General features: G+C 42.4%; 2 protein-coding genes across 5 annotated transcripts in view; one reads left to right on the forward strand and one right to left on the reverse strand.

The window, feature by feature from the left end:
* The window catches only part of LOC311529159 (transcription initiation factor TFIID subunit 4-like), a 200,205-nt gene extending 187,895 nt beyond the window's left edge, over nt 1–12,310 (reverse strand). The window contains exons 1-2 of the mRNA XM_084644905.1: nt 10,966–12,310; nt 6,847–7,019 (exon numbers count right to left, since the gene is read on the reverse strand). Of these exons, the coding sequence (XP_084501031.1) occupies nt 6,847–7,019; nt 10,966–12,295 (1,503 nt within the window). The 5' untranslated portion in view covers nt 12,296–12,310. The remainder of the gene's footprint in view (nt 1–6,846; nt 7,020–10,965) is intronic.
* Nucleotides 12,311–16,008: 3,698 nt separating this feature from the next.
* The window catches only part of LSM14A (LSM14A mRNA processing body assembly factor), a 32,925-nt gene continuing 27,286 nt past the window's right edge, over nt 16,009–21,647 (forward strand). For 3 of the 4 annotated variants that reach the window (XM_084644907.1, XM_084644909.1, XM_084644908.1), the window contains exon 1: nt 16,009–16,373. In XM_084644907.1, coding sequence (XP_084501033.1) covers nt 16,253–16,373 — 121 coding nt within the window. In that variant the 5' untranslated portion in view covers nt 16,009–16,252. The remainder of the gene's footprint in view (nt 16,374–21,647) is intronic. The other variant, XM_084644906.1, reaches the window with a different exon arrangement.

Here is a 21,647-nt window from a genome sequence, read left to right on the forward strand (position 1 = left end):
CCAGTTGGGACTGCTTGGTAAGGGTGTATTTGTGAAACAAAGACGTGTGGATTACTTTGAGGTGAGTGACAGAGCTGTGATTATGACATGAGATCTATGTTTTGCGCCCTCCAATGTATGTGAGCAAAGGGAAAAGACATATATGTATCTTCAGAATCCTATATGTACCATTTCTATGCAGAATTGCGTATGTTATATAATCAGCAAGGCCCAGAGGTTTTATTACGAAGAGTATTGTCAGTAGTAAGCTGGGACATGAGCACAGTCTAAGCATTTATTATCTGCATGTACTCCAGGTAAAGTGAATGTAGTTGGTATCAGGTGTAGCTGTACTGAATGGTGGAGGCAGTGGTAAGGGGATAGAGATGTGTTTGTGAGATCTGCAGATTACTTTGATGTATGTGACAGAGCTATGATTGTGACATGAGACCTATGTTTTCCACCTTTTCGTGTATGAAGAAAGGGAAGAGTTGCATATGTATTTGCAGGATCCAGTATGCATCCCTTCTATGCAGAATTGTGTAGGTGATGTCAATAGCAGGGCATAGGGCTTTTGTTATAGAGGATCTGTCAGCAGTAAAGTGGAATATGAGAGGACTGTAACACTTTAATGAAGATTAAGTGAAAGTGCAGATTGAAACAGTATCCTATGAGCAAGTGTAAACGAGTTGTAAAAGTCTCTGAAGTGAATCTTAACTTGTGTATGTGCAATATTTTTTCTGGGGCATTGGCTAAGTGTGTGAGTGTACACCAGGGCCTGGAATCTCCTGAATCTTATTATGCCAAGGGCCAGTGTGAATATGTGCATACTGAGGCATTGCTTGAAGAGGAGAGAGGAAAGGTGGCAAGGACAACCTTTTTCCCCCCCCCCTCTTCGTCCTTTAATGTTAGGTGGAATCCTGTGGGTGAGAGTGAGTGGGCTGTAAAAGCTTGTATATTTCTGCACCTGTGGAGCTGGCTGAGTAAAGGTATAAATGCTAATAGAGCATATTGGGACATTGCTGAAAGAGAACAGAGTTAAGTTTGCACGGGCAACCTTAACTATGCATTTCCTGATTTTCAGATGTTTGAGTTTTGTTTAGCTCAACATTCTTGGAAGTTATGAAATACCACCAAGCAACCTTAACTCTGCATTAATGTAGTTTATTACTATTGAATTTCCTTGTGTTTTTAATCAGAAAAAGATATGTTGTTGGTAGGAGCTGGTAATCATTTAGGTAGTTTTAACTCTCATGTCCCACAACTAGCATATTGAATCACACACACACACTGCCCCTCCCCAAATGCATTTACAACTCTGCCCCACCAGCCCAGCTTTGGCACACCTCCCCAGCCATGCCCCTAACCCAGTAGCTCTCAAACTTTTTTATTGGTGACCCCTTTCACATAGCAAGTCTCTGAGTGTGACCCCCCCCCATAAATTAAAACACATTTTAATATATTTAACACTATAATAAATGCTGGAGGCAAAGCAGGGCTTGGGGTGGAGGCTGACAGCTTGCAACCCCCCATGTAACAGCCTCATGACCCCCTGAGGGGTCCTGACCCCCAGTTTGAGAACCCCTGCGCTAACCCATTCACTGTGTTCCCTCCTCCAGCCTGGCCTCCTCCCCACTTCTGTACCAGGACCTACCCCACCCAAAGCAGGAAATGCCTGTCCCTGCAGTCTTCACTCCCTAGTATACAAATGTTTCTATTGTCCTCCCTTCCCCGCTCCTATAACCCAACTCATATGCAGTGCCTGAAGCGAAGATCAACTATGTTAGAGCAAAAGGGTGTTCCTCGTCATGTTTCAGAATGATTGGAGGATGGAGGGGCCAGCAAGAGAAATCACAGACCGGATTTCTGCTCAAGAGTTTTATGTTTGAGAGAAAGATCCTCTAGCCCCCATCCAATAGATGTACCCCATCTTCAGGAAACTGTGTGGTATCAGAGCTTCTAATGTTTCTATGACATAAAGTAGGTATAGTCTGGTCAGTCATGAACCCTCTAACTTCCTGATTAATGTTCTTCCAAAAGTTATTAATAACTTTCATATTGCTGCTGTAGCAATTATTCAGATACTAAGAAAAATTAGAGAAAATTATCATAACTCCTGGACACAAATCTGTGATGCGATCCAAATCTTCTCTCATACATTTATGAGGTGTACACCAGGAATAAGGCCCAGATCATTTTCATGCAAGTGAATCACCACAGTGTCTCGAAGAACACAACAAGAGCTTACGTCACCAGTTAGACGCCGCAGAATGGGAAAACTATGATGCCAACGCAGGCCACCTCTCTCCACCCAAATCAGCCTGTAGTCAGCAATCCCTATGTCCTGCTGTACTCCCTTGCTCTCTCACGAACTTCTGCAACCTCGTGATCCAGGAATCACACAGAATCCACAAACTAACAACCCTGGCAGCACACACATTTTTTCCCTCAGCAGTCAAGGTACCTGTGCTTCCAGTTCCAAACCTCCATGCTATGTGTTTTGGAAACACTACATTAATCTGCCCTGAGATCAAGAAATACCCACTTGCCCCACCAATCCCCCAGGGACTAGTAAAATACAGATTTTTTTCAAATAACCAATCCAAGGCTTGCTGTCACTGCCACCTTCCCCACATCCTCATGCATATATGACACTGAAAATGGTTTCAAGCCTTAACGGAAATAATATGTTTACATTCAGTCTGTTCTGAGCCAATGATTAATGCAATTTGTCTCAGTTTGAATGACTGAGAAGAACAGGACTTCTGGAGATTTACTTTACAAGCCTAACAACATCCACGCAGAAAATATTTCCTGTACCCTTTCAGATTTTCACTGGGGGGCGGGGGGAAAGGGTGGGGGGAGAGAACCTGTCAGGCTCCAGCTTTCTGACAAGTCAGAACTGTATTCTGGAATAGGAAAAACAAAACAAAAAAACTTTCTGTCAATTATAAAATTGCTGGAAGACAATTTTGTTTTCAGTATACATTACTTGCTGTACTTCTTGAATTAGATTCCTCTCCTTGATCAATCATCATTATTCAAACAAAAACAAAAAAAAAAACACCTGAAGATGCAACCATTTCTAAAAGATTAGGACAATATTTGTCAATAAACATTTCCTCCAGAAAAACAACGAGTTCCACAGCCTCAGAAAATAAGTCTTCCATAAGAATCAAATACAAGTGTAGTTCTTATGTAGTAAAGCCTTTATTATTTAAGGAATTCACTGTTTTCTGGCTTTAAAAAAATTATTCTAGTCAAATGATTTTTAACATATTTTCAGGACCAAATATATACAAATAAAAGTCATTGGTAGCAGGAGAGAAAAATCTATAGCCTATTTCCAGAATAATTAAATTCAAGTCTCCCGATGATGTTGCTTTAATCACTTCATTGCCTTTATTAATTGATAAAAGTAAACAAATGTGGGGCTCATGAAACGGAGGAACCAATCTGACAGTCTAGGCAGATACTATACAGTTATCTCAATGCACATGAATCCCTGACTAGCAACAATCCTATTGTTCCAGTACTGCCACTGTAAAATGTTGAAATCACAACAACCTCTAGGATATTCACCATTCACAACTCTTTAGTTATTCCCCTACCACACTCAAAGCCCCATACTACAGCTTGATACTATGTGATAAACTGTATTAAATGTATAAAACACATCAGTAGCTGATTTAAGCGCCTTCCAAAACCTAACAATACTGCTCCAAGTCGGCCAAAAAGGAGGTGCATGAGAGCAACACACAAGCAGCTCCCAAATGCTTGTTGGGTATGGCATTTTTTGATTGAGTTTGGGACCCAAATTCCAGTCTCCTAAATGGCAGTGCACTGTTCTGCCATTAAAACTTCAGTGCAACCAACCATCATCATCTTAGGTCTCCTAAGATTCTATGCACAATAGAGCTCTACTCAATTTTTTCCTATTGCAGACAACTTCTTAATATAGTATTCTCTTATGGACATTTCTCCTTCCAATCTTGATCCTACACCCTTCTCCGCAGCAACTACAGCTACATGAAAAACTAATTACAACAGTATTAAGTAGACAAGACTGAAATGTGCTCATTTAATATAGCGAGAGCATCTCCTTGGTTACATCCCCAAATCTCAAGCTCTATTTTGTATTTATGCTGTTTACTACTCTAATCTCTGATCCTTTTGCAGTTTGGTTCTTCTCTCCTGTATCTTTGATGTCCACCCAATTTTGGCATTATCAGTCAAAACTTGGTCATGTTTGTATTTATACCCAAAGGAAAAAAAATCTAGCAAAGACAAACATGAAGCAGCCACTCAAAGTAAAGAAAAGAGGTTGATTGTTTTTTTAATAAAAAGAAAAGGAGTACTTGTGGCACCTTAGAGACTAACCAATTTATTAGAGCATAAGCTTTCGTGAGCTACAGCTCACTTCCTCAGATGCATATCGTGGAAACCAGCAGGCAGCAGTTTCCACGATATGCATCTGAGGAAGTGAGCTGTAGCTCACGAAAGCTTATGCTCTAATAAATTGGTTAGTCTCTAAGGTGCCACAAGTACTCCTTTTCTTTTTGCGAATACAGACTAACACGGCTGTTACTCTGAAACCTGTTTTTTTAATGTAATTGTTCAAGAAAGCCTCAGAAAACTAGCATGGGCTATAACTAGGGGGAAACATCACTACTCGTAGAATGACAGTTTCTTCACCAGGGCCAAAAAAGCAACTCCATAGACCATCTGGAATAGTTTGAGATCCGTTGCACTAAGGATTATGTGCCTCTTCAAGACACAGAACTACATCCTATCTACACAAAATCCAACACAGTGTGGCAACACTGTGCTTAGGCCTGTTTCAAAGAAGCCTCCCACAAAGCCACAGAATCTTTTTTTTCTTAATGACTTTTTCCAACCTTCTACCCCCAGCATTCCACATAATTCCAAAGACTATTAACAGGCTTGTCATCCTCATGCTCGTGATCATCTCCTCAAATGCTCATACTAGACATACTCTTAACAATTTCTTAAAAGTCTTTATCTTTTCTCAGCTCCCTCCAATTGTTAATATCTTTTCTGTAGTTTTGTATTCAAAAGCTGTGCTCCGATGAGTGGTGAATTAAAGGTAAACAATTTTCTCTCTAACTTTACATGGGATACATCTAAATATACTCTCTTATAATGTCGGATAGCTACTAAAGGAGCAAGCAGGTCTGGAGAACGAAAGTCCTGCCAGCAAGCTGGTGAGAAGCTGCCCAGAGACAACACTCGAGAAAAGGGATGACTGGATGTAGGGCAGTAGGCCCAAAACTGTGGGACACGTCTCCTTAGGGGGGCGTGAAAGAACATGGGGTGGGGGGCATGCAGCGGGGCCCAAGCCAGTCCACACAGGAGGTGGGAAGGAGCGCCACCCAGCTCTGCTCCCAGACTAGCTCTGTCCCCAGCTCCACTCTATCTCCAGCCCCAGGCCAGCTCCACCTCTAGCCCCAGCTCCTGTCACATCCCCGGTTCAGCCCAAGCCCCTCTGCAGTAATGGAGGGGGAGTACGGACAGATTCCGTTACTCGTAAAGGGGAGCATGATAGAAAAAGTTTGGGTACCACTGATGTACAGGCTGGAGAAGCCTACAGAACCAAGAGAGGTAGAAAGGAGCTCAGGCCACAGCAGGAGTTGCTGCTGAGGCCTTATTTGGCCTGCCTAGTTTAAGGGCCCAGAGCTGGAACCCAGTGGAGTGGGTGGGCCTGGGTTCCCCTACCAATGCCACAACAGACACTTAAGAACAAAAGGGGTTTTGAGACCCCCTGAGGACCAGGATCAGATGACCCTACCAAGTACAAGGGGAAACCCATACACCTAGCAAGACTGAAACTAACACCCTTCATAGCCCGGAATAGGACTATCATAGAGACTCAGTTAAAAGGAGCTGACTGACTGCCTTCCCAGACCAAGCTAATTCTGACCAAAGGGGGCGCTACTGCATTAGCACAGCAGCTCAGAGTTACTCATAGTACTCGTAAGTACTTACCAAATCAGTCTTAACTCTTCCCCCACAAATCAGAAGAGAATTACTAATGCTGAGCTGCGCAGTAACAATGCTCAGAAATATTGATCTCTAATTTTATAGTCCAAAGTAGCCAAAGCGGAATAACCTCCCTGAAATGCCATCACTTAGTTAAATGATAACTACTTGCATTAATATAGGTTTGGGGGTTTTTAGCTAGAAGGATCTCAAAGCACTTTACAAACTCATCAGAAGCTTAATATCAATCTTAGTACCTCTGTGTGGAAATACAGTAACTTTTTAACATCAAACTCTACAGAATATTACAGGGCAGGAAAGGATACCATAGTCAACTTAATTTAATAGAGAAATTTAGGTATGCAAAATGCAATCACCCAACTTGAAATCTTAATGTAACATGAGAATCACCATCCTTACTCTTGAATAATGTATAAAACAATATTTAATGACTAGAAGAGGGCAGGACACCTGTTGTTCATTTTATTTGAAAAATTAATCTTAACAGCACCACACCCCCAAACACCATGTTGGGGATTTAGATCAATACTGACTCAGAAGGAAGAGAGTCACCTATTGAATCAACAGCATGTATGATTTCCTCAGAGATTTCCAAAGTGGCCTTAACAGAAGCCATAATGTGGGACTCCTGAAATGTAGACATATAGAGAAATTTGCCGGACCCCTGGAACTAACCCATTCTTTGGCTAAAGGTGAGGTACATTTCCCTCTTCTGTAATTTTTTTTCAGTAGAAAAAAAGGTTTACGTGAACAAATTTGAAAAGAAGCCCAGCTTTACAATGTGTTTGATAGAAAATACAGTAGATCATAAAGAAAAATGATAATCACAAGCATGAAAAAATGTACCTGGCTTGCTGTTAAACGAAACACTGGACCACTTGTGGGCGCTGGAAGCCTGGGTGAGATGCTGGCGGGACTTTGCCCCTGTGTTTGTACTTGAGCTTGCACTTGAGCCTGAGCTAAAACCTGCTGAGGTACCATTACAAGCTGTCCAGCTTCTGTGCGCACCAAGACCATACCTAATGAAAATAGTCAAAATAATAGTAAGTACTATGAATAGAACTGACATGCAGCAGCTTAACATTTTCCTTTCTTCATTCATCAGTCCTGACATGTTTATTACAGTATAAAATCAGATATGCCATAAGGGAAAGTACTTAGTATCAGCAGGAAAAAAAATTAAAAATACAGCTTGAAACAACTTTTGTTACATTTGAACCGTACAAATGTAACAATTGGATACCTGACTGTATAAGAAGGTGACAAAATTTAAAGGTGTAATTAGAGACAGTAACAGAGCATGGGGGGGAGAATTGCATTTAATTCTTAAATCCTGATCCAGCAATGGGATCTACTGGCAGGGACACTTGTGCCAATACAGAGTCCCACTGATGCCTCATTTGTCCTAGCCCTGCTCTGTAGCCAGCTCCAGTGCTGGGAATCTAAACCAGACTCCAACTCCTGAACTAAATTATAAGTACGCATCTTCTATGCCTCCCCCACCACCTCACTCACCTTTATCCACTGCTGAACCTCCTCTGCCCTGTCTGATTTTATTTTTATAAACTAAGGACCCCAATCCTACAAAGCCTTACACATGGCTTAAGTGTATGTCGCACAAGTAGTCCCACTGAAGACAAAGACTCACCGAATGCACAAAGTTAAACGTGTGTGTAAGTGCAGAGCCTAACCTATATCCTAGGCCAAAATCTAATGCACTGGCTATATTTTCAGTTTATTAGTCTGTTAGTTTTTGACTTAACACTGTTAACCATAACTGTTCCTATATTGCAATAACAATGTTTATTACAATAAATAATAATATTATCGCAATAAATAAAACAGGATAATAAAAACCAAAAGTTCACTTATTTTGCAAGCCAGATGAGCTCATTTTAATTTTGAAAATAACCCTTTTTGCTACGTGTTTGTAAACAAATAAAATTCAATGTTCTAGTTCAATTAACAACTTATTAATAATATATGCAATTGCAAACAGTTTGAAACGTTTAATTTTCATGTGTTAAAAATTAAACTATATAACTCATAAGAACAAATCAGACCACAACTGCTTTGTGCATACTCAATGGATATGAGTAAAATTAAAAGCATATTTAGGTTTACATATTACAGTTTTTTAAGGAATGTGACATGGGTGCATCACATCATTTAATAGCCATGTATTTATCTGATTCCACATATAAACTCTGAGCTCAAGTATAATCCTTGTAAGTAGTGTAGTTTCTCTTTACGTGAATTAACTTTATGGGGAGATACCTAGAAAACACTTGCTAATCTTCCCTACATAAAATGGAAATTAACTAAGAAGCAGATCTGAAGTAGCTGGGCTGTGACTGGTCCCTACACTTCATATCACCAAGTAGGGGAAGTTCAAAGAGGAAGATACAGACTAAACTACAAAAGCAGGTGAAGAACCAGAACTGAGTGTTTTCTTCTGGTATTTACTACTAAAAGATAACAAAATCATCCATTTAAAGGAACACTGTCAACTTAATCAGACTTCCACTTAACTTATTTTGCCTAGTATTGTTAGAACACCACATATACTTACTATAAAGAAAAGGGCAAACTGAAAAGATTTTTTTAATTATTTTGCATATTTGACAAAACTATTTCTACAATTAATTTCACTATATTTGATTTTCCCTAGTTGTTGTGAGGTCTTTCCCACAGCACCATTGTATAAAATGCACAACTAATTTGAACACACCATTACTGTATTTAACTGAACAGCTGTGGTAACTGTACACGCAAATGACGAGTTAAGAGATGTAATTAGATATTTGTTCATTCAGCCACCACAACACTATGTACAAATGCATGCAATTTTTTCTTAAAGTTTACACCTAACAGCCTGATCATACAATGTACTTCACAGAGTTTATTATAGGACATGGACCTATGGGCACTTCCCAAAATCTCAATCTATTTGTTCCATAGGAATTTTTGTTTAGCGGTTTTAAGACTTATTTTTCAATAGGATATATTTGAATGGGACAGTCAAAGTAATTGTGATGAATGATTAAGTTTGTTATTCAAGTTGTAGAAATATTTACTGTTATGAAGGTATAACTGTTCATATATGACAATTTGTTTTTAAAATGAATGTGATTAATTCAGGTTCAGGACATTGTTATATTTAGTTTTACTGATCTATGCTTATAAAACATATGCACATCTGAAGCAACATTATGGGCTGTTATTCAGCTCTACTGCCAGCTAGCTAAACAGGAAGCTGACTTTAAGAGCCTGTGATATAATTTAAGAAGACCTACTAAAAAAAAAAAGAGTATTTTTTAAAGTTTCAGCTTTAAACACAAGTTTCCTCTATGAAAACTGCACTATTTTAAAATCAGTAATGAGCTGTCCATTACTTTTGCAGTCGAACTATAGATATTTTCATTTTCTCTCCAGCTTATCCCTTGAGAACACTTGTCTGTTTGACTTTTATATTCAAATTTAAGTAACTTTAATTGATTGACTAGAAAGTAGTTCTATAGAGCAAAAACAAACACATATAAGTTTGTATGCTACTAACGTCTTTCAACAATATTTTCTAAAAATCTATAAAATGTGTGTTTCAGGAGTATCATTTTCTTCTTCTGTTTAACAACCAAACAGTAGAACAAAGCAATGATAGCATTCAGCTTCTGAAATTGATGGTAAGTTATGACATACACGCCAGGGTATAGGAAACAATAGCAAAGTGTGCTAATATACCATCTACATAATTACACTTTCACTTTCTAAAAACAACTTGATATCTGTTCCAAGTTAAATGAGATCTTCATAAAGCCATAAGAATTTGCCTGATCTATGCAGTAGCAGTCTACAAAAAAAAAATGGCAGGAGTTTCATTACCTGTGGTCAACTTCACAACTATTTAAAACACTGCACTAAAGACAAATTTTTATTCACACACAGCAAGCATACTAGTCCATAAACTTCATTTACTTAACTGATGTCAAACACTTTAAGGAATTCTGAGGCAAGAAAAACAACTTCAGATCATACAATGTATTAATGGATGAAGATTCTTTATTTGCATAAGAAAAACAATTAAACTTCATTTGAATAAATCACCAAATTTCAGAGGCAAGGACTTGTGCACCATTTGCACCACTAGCACTCAAGCATGACAAAACAATATCGGACACCCTTCAAAATTCAAGACAGTAAAGTAGCCATTTAAATCAGGAATTGTTGACATGAGGATATATTGCTATTGTTTTGGTTATGGTCAACCTTACTGAACTAGTATTTTTTAAAAACAAAGCCATATACTACTAACAGTTTATTGTTGAGTATCAACAAGACTGAATAATTAAGAAATCATCATTATGAGCAGAGGGAGTGGGGTAAAATTGTTACTTTGGAATTAGGGGGTGAATCCTACTGATGTGAGGAGAGGCCCAGATACTATGGTGAATAGCACAATATATGTATTGAGATTGAAAGCATAACATTAGTTTATTCAATTAGCCACATCAGAACAGACAGAGCTTGAATGGGGAGAACTTTTCCCAATGTCAGCAGCAGTAAATAAAAGTTAACAAAATTTAGACCTACAACCAGATTACACCTATCTATAAATCAGCAACTTCTAAAATAAACCTTAAGTGTTTTGTTTTATTTTACTGCACAGTTTTTAAAAAACTTACTGTGATTAACATTTTCCTTTAACAAAGCAAATAATTCTCCCCAACAACCATCGCAACATTTTTTTAAATTAGACCCCACAGATTTTAAATTGATTAAATAATATTTTTAGTAATGACAATGTGTCTATTAGAACAGAATTCATTTTAAAAACATGTGATTACTGGTGTACCATGCATTTATTTGATAGTTCTGTACTTGGTTTGTAGCACAGCCACAACTTTGAAAAATCACAGTGAGGAAAACGGGTTAGCAGAGATTAACAAGCCTGTAATTTCCACTTACCAGGTGGTATAGTAAAACCTGGAGGCAACTGGATTGTAGTCTGCTGAGGCGGTCTAACAATCAATTGTGGTGCAACTATTCTCTGAGCAGTGCCTACTGCAGGCCTGGGTGACAGCGACTGGGGAACTGCAGAGACGACAGGTACAGCAGTGGCTGATTTGGCTACACCAACAGCAGAGCCAGGTGGCCCTATAATATTTACTGTGGGTTTAGATACAGCATTGAGGGTGATGGTGCTGGACACTACAGGGGCACAGTTGGCTACTGAACTTTGGGCTGGATGGGTGACAAGATTCATTGTAGGAACAGAACTGGTAGAGCTACTGAGTGCATTTACTGCAGGATTGTGTGTGAGGAGTTTAGTCTGTGCTGTAGAGGATTCTGGTTTGTTGTGGCCGACAGACGGATTCTGATGGTTGACAACTTGTGTTATTGCTGCTGGGGCACACCCAGCCTTTAGGCTCTGAGTGACAACCACAGGAGCGCTGGAGGAAGTGCCATTCGCACTGTGTGCGGCGGGAGGAACGGTATGCAGTGCAGGTCTCTGGAGAAGGGAGAGAGCAGCAGGAGGAGGAGGAGCAGCAGCCGCTGTACTACCCAGCATTACCGCCTTTGAAAGTTCCCGACTTGCTGCGGCTGCTGGAGTGACAGCACCGGCAGCCTCAGGCGACCCCCCAGCAGTGGCGGCCTCGGAGTTAAGCAGCAACACACTGTTCACCGCACCAGCGGCTGCTGCAGGAGGACTACACCCAGGTCTGGGACTCTCCACTTCCCGGGCACCACTGCCAGCAGCGAGAGCAGCGGCATTGACATCCACGTGGTTGTTGACAGGCTGGGCTGGGGCGCCAGCAGGCGGAGGTGGGGCAGCGGCTTGCAGTGAGACAGGGGCAGCAGGTGGACTCGGGGTGATGCTGCGAGGAGCTGCTCCATGTGATTGCTGCATGCTACTACTGTTTACACTCGCTCCCCGCCCGGCCGCCGCCGCCGCTGGGGCGGACAAGGCTGGGGGTGTCCCCTGGGCTGGGGTTGGGCTGCCCACGGCACTTGGGCACCTGGCTGCCTCCCCTGCCCCGGGGAAATGAGGAGGAGCAGGATGCCCTTGCTGCTGCTGCTGCTGCTGGACTAGGCTGCCGCCCTCCACCAGGGTCCCCTGGTGCTCTTGCTGCTGGTGGGATGGGGGGCTGCTGTTAGGGGAGGGGCCCTCGGCGGAGCCCCGCCCGCCGGCCAGCTGCGATTCCAGGGAGCCCACCAGGTCGCTGACCGCCTTCTCGTCCACCTCTTCAGAGAAGAGCAGCATCTCTTCCAGGGGGTCCGAGGCGCTCGCCGCCATCTTGCGCCGAGCTGCGAGCCGGCCGCTCAGCTCACAGACGCGCCCGGCTTCCGCCGAGCGCAAGGCATTCTGGGAGGGGTCGGCCTCCTCCTCCTCCTCCTCCTCCTCCTCCCTCCGCTTAGAGGGGCTGAGCCTGGCTGAGGGAAGGAGAGAGGGCAGAGGAGCGCGAGTCGCTTTGTGCTGCAGCCTTAGGCTCCTCTCGCTCTCACTTGCTGCCTGCCTCTTCGGCTCTCTGTGTGGGTCACTGGGGGGTTTATCTGTAGGCTGGGCAGGTTCTGGTCACTCTGGTTGCACCCTCCATCTGCAGATTTCTGTGGCACTCCATCGTGTCACCCCAACCACTGGGCCTTGTGCCTGCCACCAAAGTTTGCAGTGCACCTCACCAGCTAGGCCACCTCATTCATGGCCCTGTACAAAGCACCAGGTCTACACAACAAAGTTAGATCTATGTAAGCCACGATATGTCAATCTAATTACACCAGTGTCTACATTCCAGCCTTGCTGCAGCCGATGTAAATGCCCTATTGCACTGACATAACTCCACCTCCATGAGAAGCATGGGGCTCATGCACGTGTACTTAAGGCAACAGCAGTGTCTGTATAGACATTGCTTTACTTACTTTGGCTGTTGGCTGTCATTCTTGTCAGTTTCACAGCGCCACTTTGGAGCTCTGAAATTGAGGAGAAGGGCTGGTTGGTGCCCTAGGGTGAACCCCAAACTCCGCTCACAGCTGGGGCTGTCACCCCTGGGCAAGTGGGGGCGCCAGCTGTGAATCCAGCTATTGCCCAGGCTCTCGACTCTTCACAGTGCTCCAGACTCGTGGATCCCCACTGGGAGCCCAGCTGCTCCCTGGGGCTCCCCAAGATGGGGGGCAGCAAGGAGCCAGGGACAACCAGGCTCCTGGCAGTGAAATCCATGTAGAGCTGAGAGCCCCAGTGCTGGCTGGGCTCCCCGCTGAAAACCCCCACCCGCCCGGGGTGAAAGCCCCAGATGTGAGCCAGGTTTAGAGTTCACAACACAGCCCCTCAAGTTCGTAGAAGCACTTCTGGTGAGGACAGGTCATTTTCTCTTTGTAGACTCTGAATGCTGAAAACAAGCAGCAAAATCTTCTTATTCACAACAAATAGTTCCATAAATTAACAGTTTTTCTTTCACTTATATTATTGTATTTCACAAGGCAACTTAGCCTCCTGATGCACAAGGGGAAGATCCTTCTGACAGTGGGGAGAGCCCAGGGAGCTCTCTGGGTCTTTTTTCAGAGAAGTGTGAGAACACAAAAGGGAGGATGCTAGGAGGATAATGGGAAAGAAATTCAGGGATATAATCACATTGGGATAACTAAGAAGGGGAATCTTTGGGTTGGCACATTCCCCTCTTTCTGTAATCCCATAGAGTGGGATTTGGGGGCTGTTGGCAGGCTGGTCTCTCCTCATTGCCAACTTCTAGGAAAGAAAAGTTCTAAAAGAGAGAGAAAGAAATCACATTCTTGTTAACCCATCTCCTCTGCCTTACCCTAATCCACTTGTTTTTCTCATCCACATATTATGCCTTGTCTTTTGGAATGTAACACTTTTGAGGCAGGTACCCATTTTCGCTATATCGATCCAAGCACAAGGGGGACCAGCTTGGCTGAGGCCTCTAGATGTTTCTACAATAGATTTTAAATAACAATTTAAATTATATAATAATTATACTTTAACTGCCCTACTCTGATAGATCTTGTGAAGCCAGACAAAGTTCAACTGCCAGCCTAGCAGTCCCACTGACTTTACGCACATTCATAGGTGTTTGCAGGATCAGGGCCTTTATCAAAAAGCTCATGGGGGGGGGGGTGTTGGAAGGAGGTAAGGGATTTTGCAATAGTTTATGATGGAAGGAGGCAGGTATCGGCCTTTTCTTCACATTGAAAAAATAAGACAATTAATATTTTATATAGACATTTTTTAATCTGGAAAGGGTTCTTGTCTGGGTGAGGCAGTCTACTTCCCAAGCATAGGAATGGGAATATTTGTCCTTACCCCCGTGAGCGAGAAAGTTGCTGTGCTGTAAATTGCCAGTGTAAACAAGCCCTAAGGCACCATCCGTTCTCTCACCCTAGTTTAACTAAAGGTGTGATTTTAAATTGATTTAATTAAACTGGTGCAAAAGGTTCTTGTGGATGCTCTTATTTCAGTTTAAACCAGACTTGTTTCAGTATAGTTAAATCAATTAGGCCTGGTTTAACCCCAGTTTTTAGACTGATTTATTTTTATACTGAATTATTTCACTTAACGGCATGATTTCTTATCAATGTATTTAAATCAGTACAACACAGTGTGTGCATACTGTTATACCATTATTAAGCTGCTTATACTGGTATAACTTAACATGCAGAATAAGCTACACTAATAAAAACATGTTTATATCAGTATAACTGCATCCAAACTAAGGGTTTGTACCACTAACTACATCTGTATCTAAACCAATATAGTTAAAGCAGTACAAAAACAGTGTGTAGACAACCCCTTAGAAATTGGGTTAAACTAAACCAAAATAAGCCATAAGTGTCTATACAGAGGGTTGCAAATCACAATTTGTTTATGTGAATTTTTAGAGCTTTAAAAAAAAAGGAACCAGTTTTAATTAAAGGTTTAAAGTATATGTGTGAGTGGGTAATCTGTAAAACATTAATTTAATTTTCTGCCTCCACTTAACTGATCCACTTTAACCTTTTTATGACAATATAATACATGTAAGCTATATCTTAGTGTACAAAATGTGATACAATTGCATATTTGGGTCCAAACCTACAAACATTTATGCACATTCTTAATTTTAGTCACACAAGCAGTCACGTTGATGTCAAAGTGCTTATTCACATATATAAAGTTAAGTACGTGTATAAGTGTTTACAGGATTGGTCCTTAGGTCTGCACTTCAAAAGTTAGCCAGACATCTAAAAGACTTGTAATGAAGCACATATGATTTGTGTATATGTTGGACTAATTTTATGTAATAGTTATTCCTGTCACTGTCAACTTTATTTTCGAATACATTTCAAAGTTTATAAATATGGAAAAGCATTTAAAAATGTTCATGCTGTTGAACAAACTGGTTGGTGTTTCCTTTTAACTTGTTCAGGTTAACACATCATATGTGAGAGAACCAAGGCGCTAATCCTGGAATGAGAACCACACATCCCCACCCAGGTGCCTAGGCAGAACTCCAGCATGAATACTGACTGCAGGCCTAGGGCCTAAACCATTGCTTATTAAAATATGTGTGTGTGGCATTTCATGGCCGGTGGCTTGTCTCTCAGCAAAGCCAAAGTATTTCACACACTGGTTTTTTGTTTTTTTCCCCATGGGCTAAAAGACAACGTGTGACACGCCTCCAGCGTGGCAGACAAACACGCTCAGGAGTGATGTAAGTGAAATGAAATTGCAAATGATGTCATTGAAGGCCACTCAAAGTGCCATGCAGCATGTGCAGTAGGACACATGCCATATGTGCACAGAAAGGTGTATTTACAGTCTAATGCATGGCGGACTCTACACTTTATAAGCACAATCTGTTCAATAAACCTCTTCCTCTCTCTCCCACTTTCCTCTCTGCAGCCCCTCTTCTCCCAACCCCAGCAGCTTCTCCCTCCTCATCCCTCCCTCCGCACCTGTGAGGCCGCGGCTATCGCGAGATCGCTCTGTTCCCGGCATCCATTTCGCGGCCTGGGACGGAGGGGGGGCGGCTCTGAGGGAAGATGAAGGCGGCGGCCATGTTGGTAGCTTTGGACTGCTTTCGACAGGGGTTGTGCTGAGGGGTCTGCGTGGGGGGAGCGGTTGCTGAACGACCAACACGCGCTCTCGCCTAAACCCAGAGAAGTAGAGTGTCCGCTCGGACTGTGAGGGGGTTCGCGTAGCCGTCCGTGTCCAGCCTCAGGAGCGCTCGGCAAGGGGGTCCCTGTCCGGGGAGCCGGCGCCATGAGCGGGGGGACGCCCTACATCGGCAGCAAGATCAGCCTCATCTCCAAGGCCGAGATCCGCTATGAAGGGATCCTGTACACCATCGACACCGAGAACTCCACCGTGGCGCTGGCCAAGGGTAAGGGGCGAGCGGGAGGGGATGGCGAGCGGACGGCCGCGGCCTCGGGAGTCCCGGTGCGCTACGGGTGGGGGGAGACGGGCCACACAGAACTCCACCGTGGCGCTGGCTAACGAGCGGGAGGAGCGCGGAGCGGCGGCCCGCTTTACGCTATGAAAGGACCGGGACTCCATAGTGGCACTGGCCAAAGGTGAGGGGCCGCCGAGGGAAGTGGAGCAGGGGCCGCCGAGGGAAGTGGAGCAGGGGCCTGGGGGGTGCTGCAGCCTCGTTCCCTGTCGGTGCAGCGCCCCCAGTGGCGGAGGGTTCGGGTGAGGAGGCAGGAGCTGGGGGGCAGTCGGGGGGCAGATTCAAAAGCTGCTACGAGGGCTCCGGCCCACTGTTAGCAGAGCTCTCTGCAGAGCTGGCCCGGACTGAGGCCCTGGGGGACGCAGAGAAAGGGAGATGCGCTGTGGGGCCACTAGGACCAATAACTTCACTGTGGAGTGGGACTGGGTGAGGGACAGTGGTGGTGCGGGAAGTCGGAGAGCAGCTTTTGTAATGTGTGTGCTAGTGACGCAGAACTGGTGTTTGGTGAGAAACGGAGCAGGGATTCTCTACTCTGAGGAAGTCTACAGTGTTGTTGGGCTAGCCCTGAATTAGGGAGAAGGCAGAGAAAATTGGCTGTTAAGTGGACCTGTATATTGTGAGCAGAGAGTCCAGGATAAGAGCACAAGGAAGATTGTGAGGATAGTATTAATGATATGCGTAAAGGAAGCTTGTACATCAGCACTAAGTATTCCACCAGGGCTTTAGCTAAAGGTTAAAGGGACCAAAGGCTTAAGGGCCTGTATCTTCCACTAATGGATAAAGTCTTCCTATATACCTTTGATGCAGAACTTCACAGCATTGCTGACTGGGTGAGGGTGGGGGGAAAGGGTTGAGAGCTTCTAGAAGAGGAACCTGTAGATTATTGATGCTGAGATTGGCACTGTGTGTGTGTTTACCAGCAAGGTGAACTGGACTGTGGGTCATTTTGTTCTCTAGCTTATAAAGAAAGACAAGGTGGGTGAGGTACTGTAATACTTTTTATTGGACCAGCTTCTGGTGGTGAAAGAGAGAAACTTTCAGTTTCCACAGAGCTCTCTTTCAGGTCTTTTTATAGACAGACACATTCTTATATTGTACTTGTCATTTTGGTAGCCTCATCTGCCATGGAGAGTCAAGGTTGAGGAGGGGAAAACAATGATGCCAAGTGTAGCAGAATCCTTGGGCAGTATGTAGGGTACTTGTATTGATGATGTGTGAGAGAACAGAGGGCTTTAGGCAGTCTGGGGGATGTCTGGAGTCCATGGATTTTAGTGCCCACAGTGAGAAGGAAGCATCTGTGATGGGACTTGCCAGGTGTGGTGGTGGTCTATTTCATACGGGGCTCTCTGAACACAGAACGTCAGTCTCAAAAAATGAATTTATGCAGGTAGAAAATAGAAGTTGCTCTCTTTCAGCGTGTACTATATGCTTTAAAATACAAATGTATTTTGCTATAGTTTTTATATGATCTACATCTCTTGAAAATCTTGTTTAAATAATACAAATTAAATGACAGGGAGAATTTTTTCCCTGTTAGACCAAAAGAAAAATAGCTTTCTGTGTAATCCAGACAACATAAAAGGTTTGGAAAGCATATTTTTTTGTGGCATGTGTCGCCCTCTGAAGTATGTACTGTCCTTTGTCTTCAGTGTTATGTCATTGGATTAAAGGCCACTTATTAAATGTTATACATTTGTCTACTCAGTTTCTTACAGTAGTACATTGGCTTTGGTGAAAGTTCACATTAGACAACAGCTCATGCAAAACAGAGCTCTAAATAGCTAATGTGCAAAGAAAAATAGTCCCAATACCGTATATACATGCAACACATGTTGAACTTCAAGCATATGAATAAGAGTATGCAGAATTGGGGCCAAAGTTTCTATAAAATACTGTAGTTCATGATGCCATCAATTTAATATCACATTGAATTAATCTGTTCATTAAAAGTAACAGCTAAGATTGCAGTAAGTGAAAGATTAAATAGATGTAAGTTATTTATACTGCAGTGGCACTAAGGACTCCTAGACTGTGATTCCACATATAAAGGCTCAAGATCGTCTCTGTCCCAGGGAGCCTACAGTCTATATTTACTTCTGCTGTGAGTGGGAGTGATTGGTAAAGGAGTGAGCAGTGCTGACCAAACTAATAATGGCTTTTTCAGTGCACATATGACAGGATATACATGTTCAGTATGGTCCATATTTTGCCATATTTATGTTGAGTTGTACTTTGCTTCTGAGCTTTATTTACTTGGATTTTTTTACTGTGCAATAAAAATAGAATGCCCATCCAGTGTTCTTGTCACCCATCACAACCTTTTAGAAATAAACCTGTCAGTTACCCTGAGATTGAATCAAATATAAATCTAACCAATTAAACACTCCACAAATCGTCACCAGAAGCCCACAGCACTGCTGTCCATCCCTACCTATCTCCTTATAGTTGAGGGAGAAAAGTTGGGCCTTGTGGCACACCCTGAGTGTTAACAGATATGTAGTTATGTAGCAATGCAGGAAACAAATTCCAAAGGCTCAAGTATCTGTCAACCTTCTCTCACTAAGGGGGTTCCAACTTGGGCATGTCTGCTGACCTCAACTGTGACAGTATGTTACCAAGAGAAAGCCAGTCTCTTAAAGGGGTTGGTCTGAGGCCATGTAGGATTTTATACATCAAAATCTGTGTGAGCCCTTAAATAGGCCATGAAGCCTGAGGTTAATATGCTCATAAAGAGAGATACTGCTAACAAGCAGGCTGCTAAATTCTGGACTAGCTGCAGTTTTGGAATGGATTTTAAGACTTGCCCTCTTTAAAATGTGTTGCAGTCATCTAATCTTGAAGTGACAGGTGCTAGATGATGATTGCAAGGTCCACATCTGAAAGAAATGGGTGCAACCTTATAATCATCCACAGATGTAAAAAACCTGACTTAGCAGTAGGGGTGTAAAATATTAAATGGTTAACTGGTAAGTATTAGTCTTACTGTTAACCCTGGCCCTGCGCCCTCTCCCTTTAATTGGTTACCTAGTTAAACGATATAATTTTAATCATTTAAACGGTTAAGTTTTTTAACAATATTTATATCCCTACTTGGCGGTAGCAGCCAGGACTCTTAACTGGAACCCCCTGTTGCAAATCCTGGCCAAAAAAGCAAATGGACGGCCTGAATCAAATGTTTCTTCCAGTTGCGTCATCCCAGCCAGCCAGCCTCATGTTACTCTTATCTAGATTGAGTCTCATCTACCCAAGAAAGTTGCACTGGTTTAAGTTGTTCAGTGTTTTAAACTGGTGAAAAAGGCTATATTGGATATTCTTATTTCAGTTTTGTTTGTCAGTTAGAAATTAGTTTTAGCTAAACCAAAATAAGCCATTCTTAAGCCAAAATAACAGTGTGGGTTGAGAATTGGACAGACTGCAACCTTTAACTAGGGAGAGATTGTCTTCTCTCCATACTAAAACACACTGTCAGAACTAGAACCCTGATCCTTTAACTATCAAAAACTGAGGCTCTACCACAAGAGTTAAAAGAAGAGTTCTGGTAGCTATTGGCACATAAAGGTGTTTTCATATTCTGCAGTTAGCCAGTAGAGGGCAGCGTACTCCCTCACATAGTGCCTGATCCTGCTGCTGTTGAAATAATAGTAGAAAACTCCTATTGAAGTCAGTGGCAGCAGGACTGGGCCCCAAAAGATAAACAACAAAACTTTAAAAAAAAAGAAAAGGAGTACTTGTGGCACGTTAGAGACAAACCAATTTATTTGAGCATAAGCTTTCGTGAGCTACAGCTCACTTCATCGGATGCATAAAGTGGGAAAATACAGTGAGGATGATTTTATACACACAGACCATGAGGGGGGAAAAAAAAAAGTGAGGATGTTTTTATACACACAGACCATGAAATAATGGGTGTTTATCACTACAAAATGTTTTCTTTCCCCCCACCCCACTCTCCTGCTGGTAATAGCTTATCTAAAGTGATCACTTTCCTTACAATGTGTATGATAATCAAGGTGGGCCATTTCCAGCACAAATCCAGGGTTTAACAAGAACATCTGAGGAACCGTGGGAGGGAGGGGGAAGGAATAAACAAGGGGAAATAGGTTACTTTTTATAATGACTCAACCACTCCCAGTCTCTATTCAAGCCTAAGTTAATTGTATCCAATTTGCAAATTAATTCCAATTCAGCAGTCTCTCGTTGGAGTCTGTTTCAGAAGTTTTTCTGTTGTAATATCACAACTTTCATGTCTGTAATCGCGTGACCAGAGAGATTGAAGTGTTCTCCAACTGGTTTATGAATGTTATAATTCTTGACGTCTGATTTGTGTCCGTTTATTCTTTTACGTAGAGACTGTCCAGTTTGACCAATGTACATGGCAAAGGGGGATCGCTGGCACATGATGGCATATATCACATTGGTAGATGTGCAGATGAACGAGCCTCTGATAGTGTGGGTGAAGTGTGTGTGTGTGTCTCTATTTTCCCATAGAGAAGTTTGGAGTTAAGGCTTTGTGTTATAGTGCAATCATGAGTAGGCCTTAGCTCACTTTGAACTGTATTGCTCTATTCTAATAGCCTAGATTTGTGTGTTGGAATGATGCTGAGAATGGTTACTGTAGATATATCCTACTTCAGTGTGAACTGATTGGTAAATTCTTCATTTGGGAAGCACTGACAGGGCTTGTCTAAATGGTATTTTATTGTGCATCAGCTGGCATGCACTAAAAGTTCCCTAGTGTGCATTGATGTAGTACTGTTTGAAACAGGACTACATCAGCTCGCACTAGGGAACTTTTAGAGTGCACCAGTTAGGCTCCACTTAGATAGGATGCACCAGCGTGTCACATGCTAATGCATCATGTAGACAAGTCCACCATAGTTCTGTATTAAATAAATTTTGTCCTCTGTGTGGAATGTTAGTTTTTCATGTTTGTGTTTTACCATCCCTAAAAAGACCCCTGTGAATGTTAATGATCTCTGGTGTTATGGAATCTATATTTATATGCGAGGATTGCAAAAATCTAAAACGTAATGTTTTCAGTTGAGACTAGAATTTAAATGTAAATTCTATAACCCAGAAAACCCTGAATCTCTTATACAAATATGAGCTCACTGCTTTATTCAGTCATTGATAAACAAAATATATAAGGAGAAAACAGGCCATATTTAGAGTCAGCAACATAATACAAATGCATTATGAACTTGAAAT

Source organism: Lepidochelys olivacea (genome assembly GCF_965140295.1).
Source record: "Lepidochelys olivacea isolate rLepOli2 genome assembly, chromosome: 12".
NCBI lineage: Eukaryota > Metazoa > Chordata > Testudines > Cheloniidae > Lepidochelys > Lepidochelys olivacea.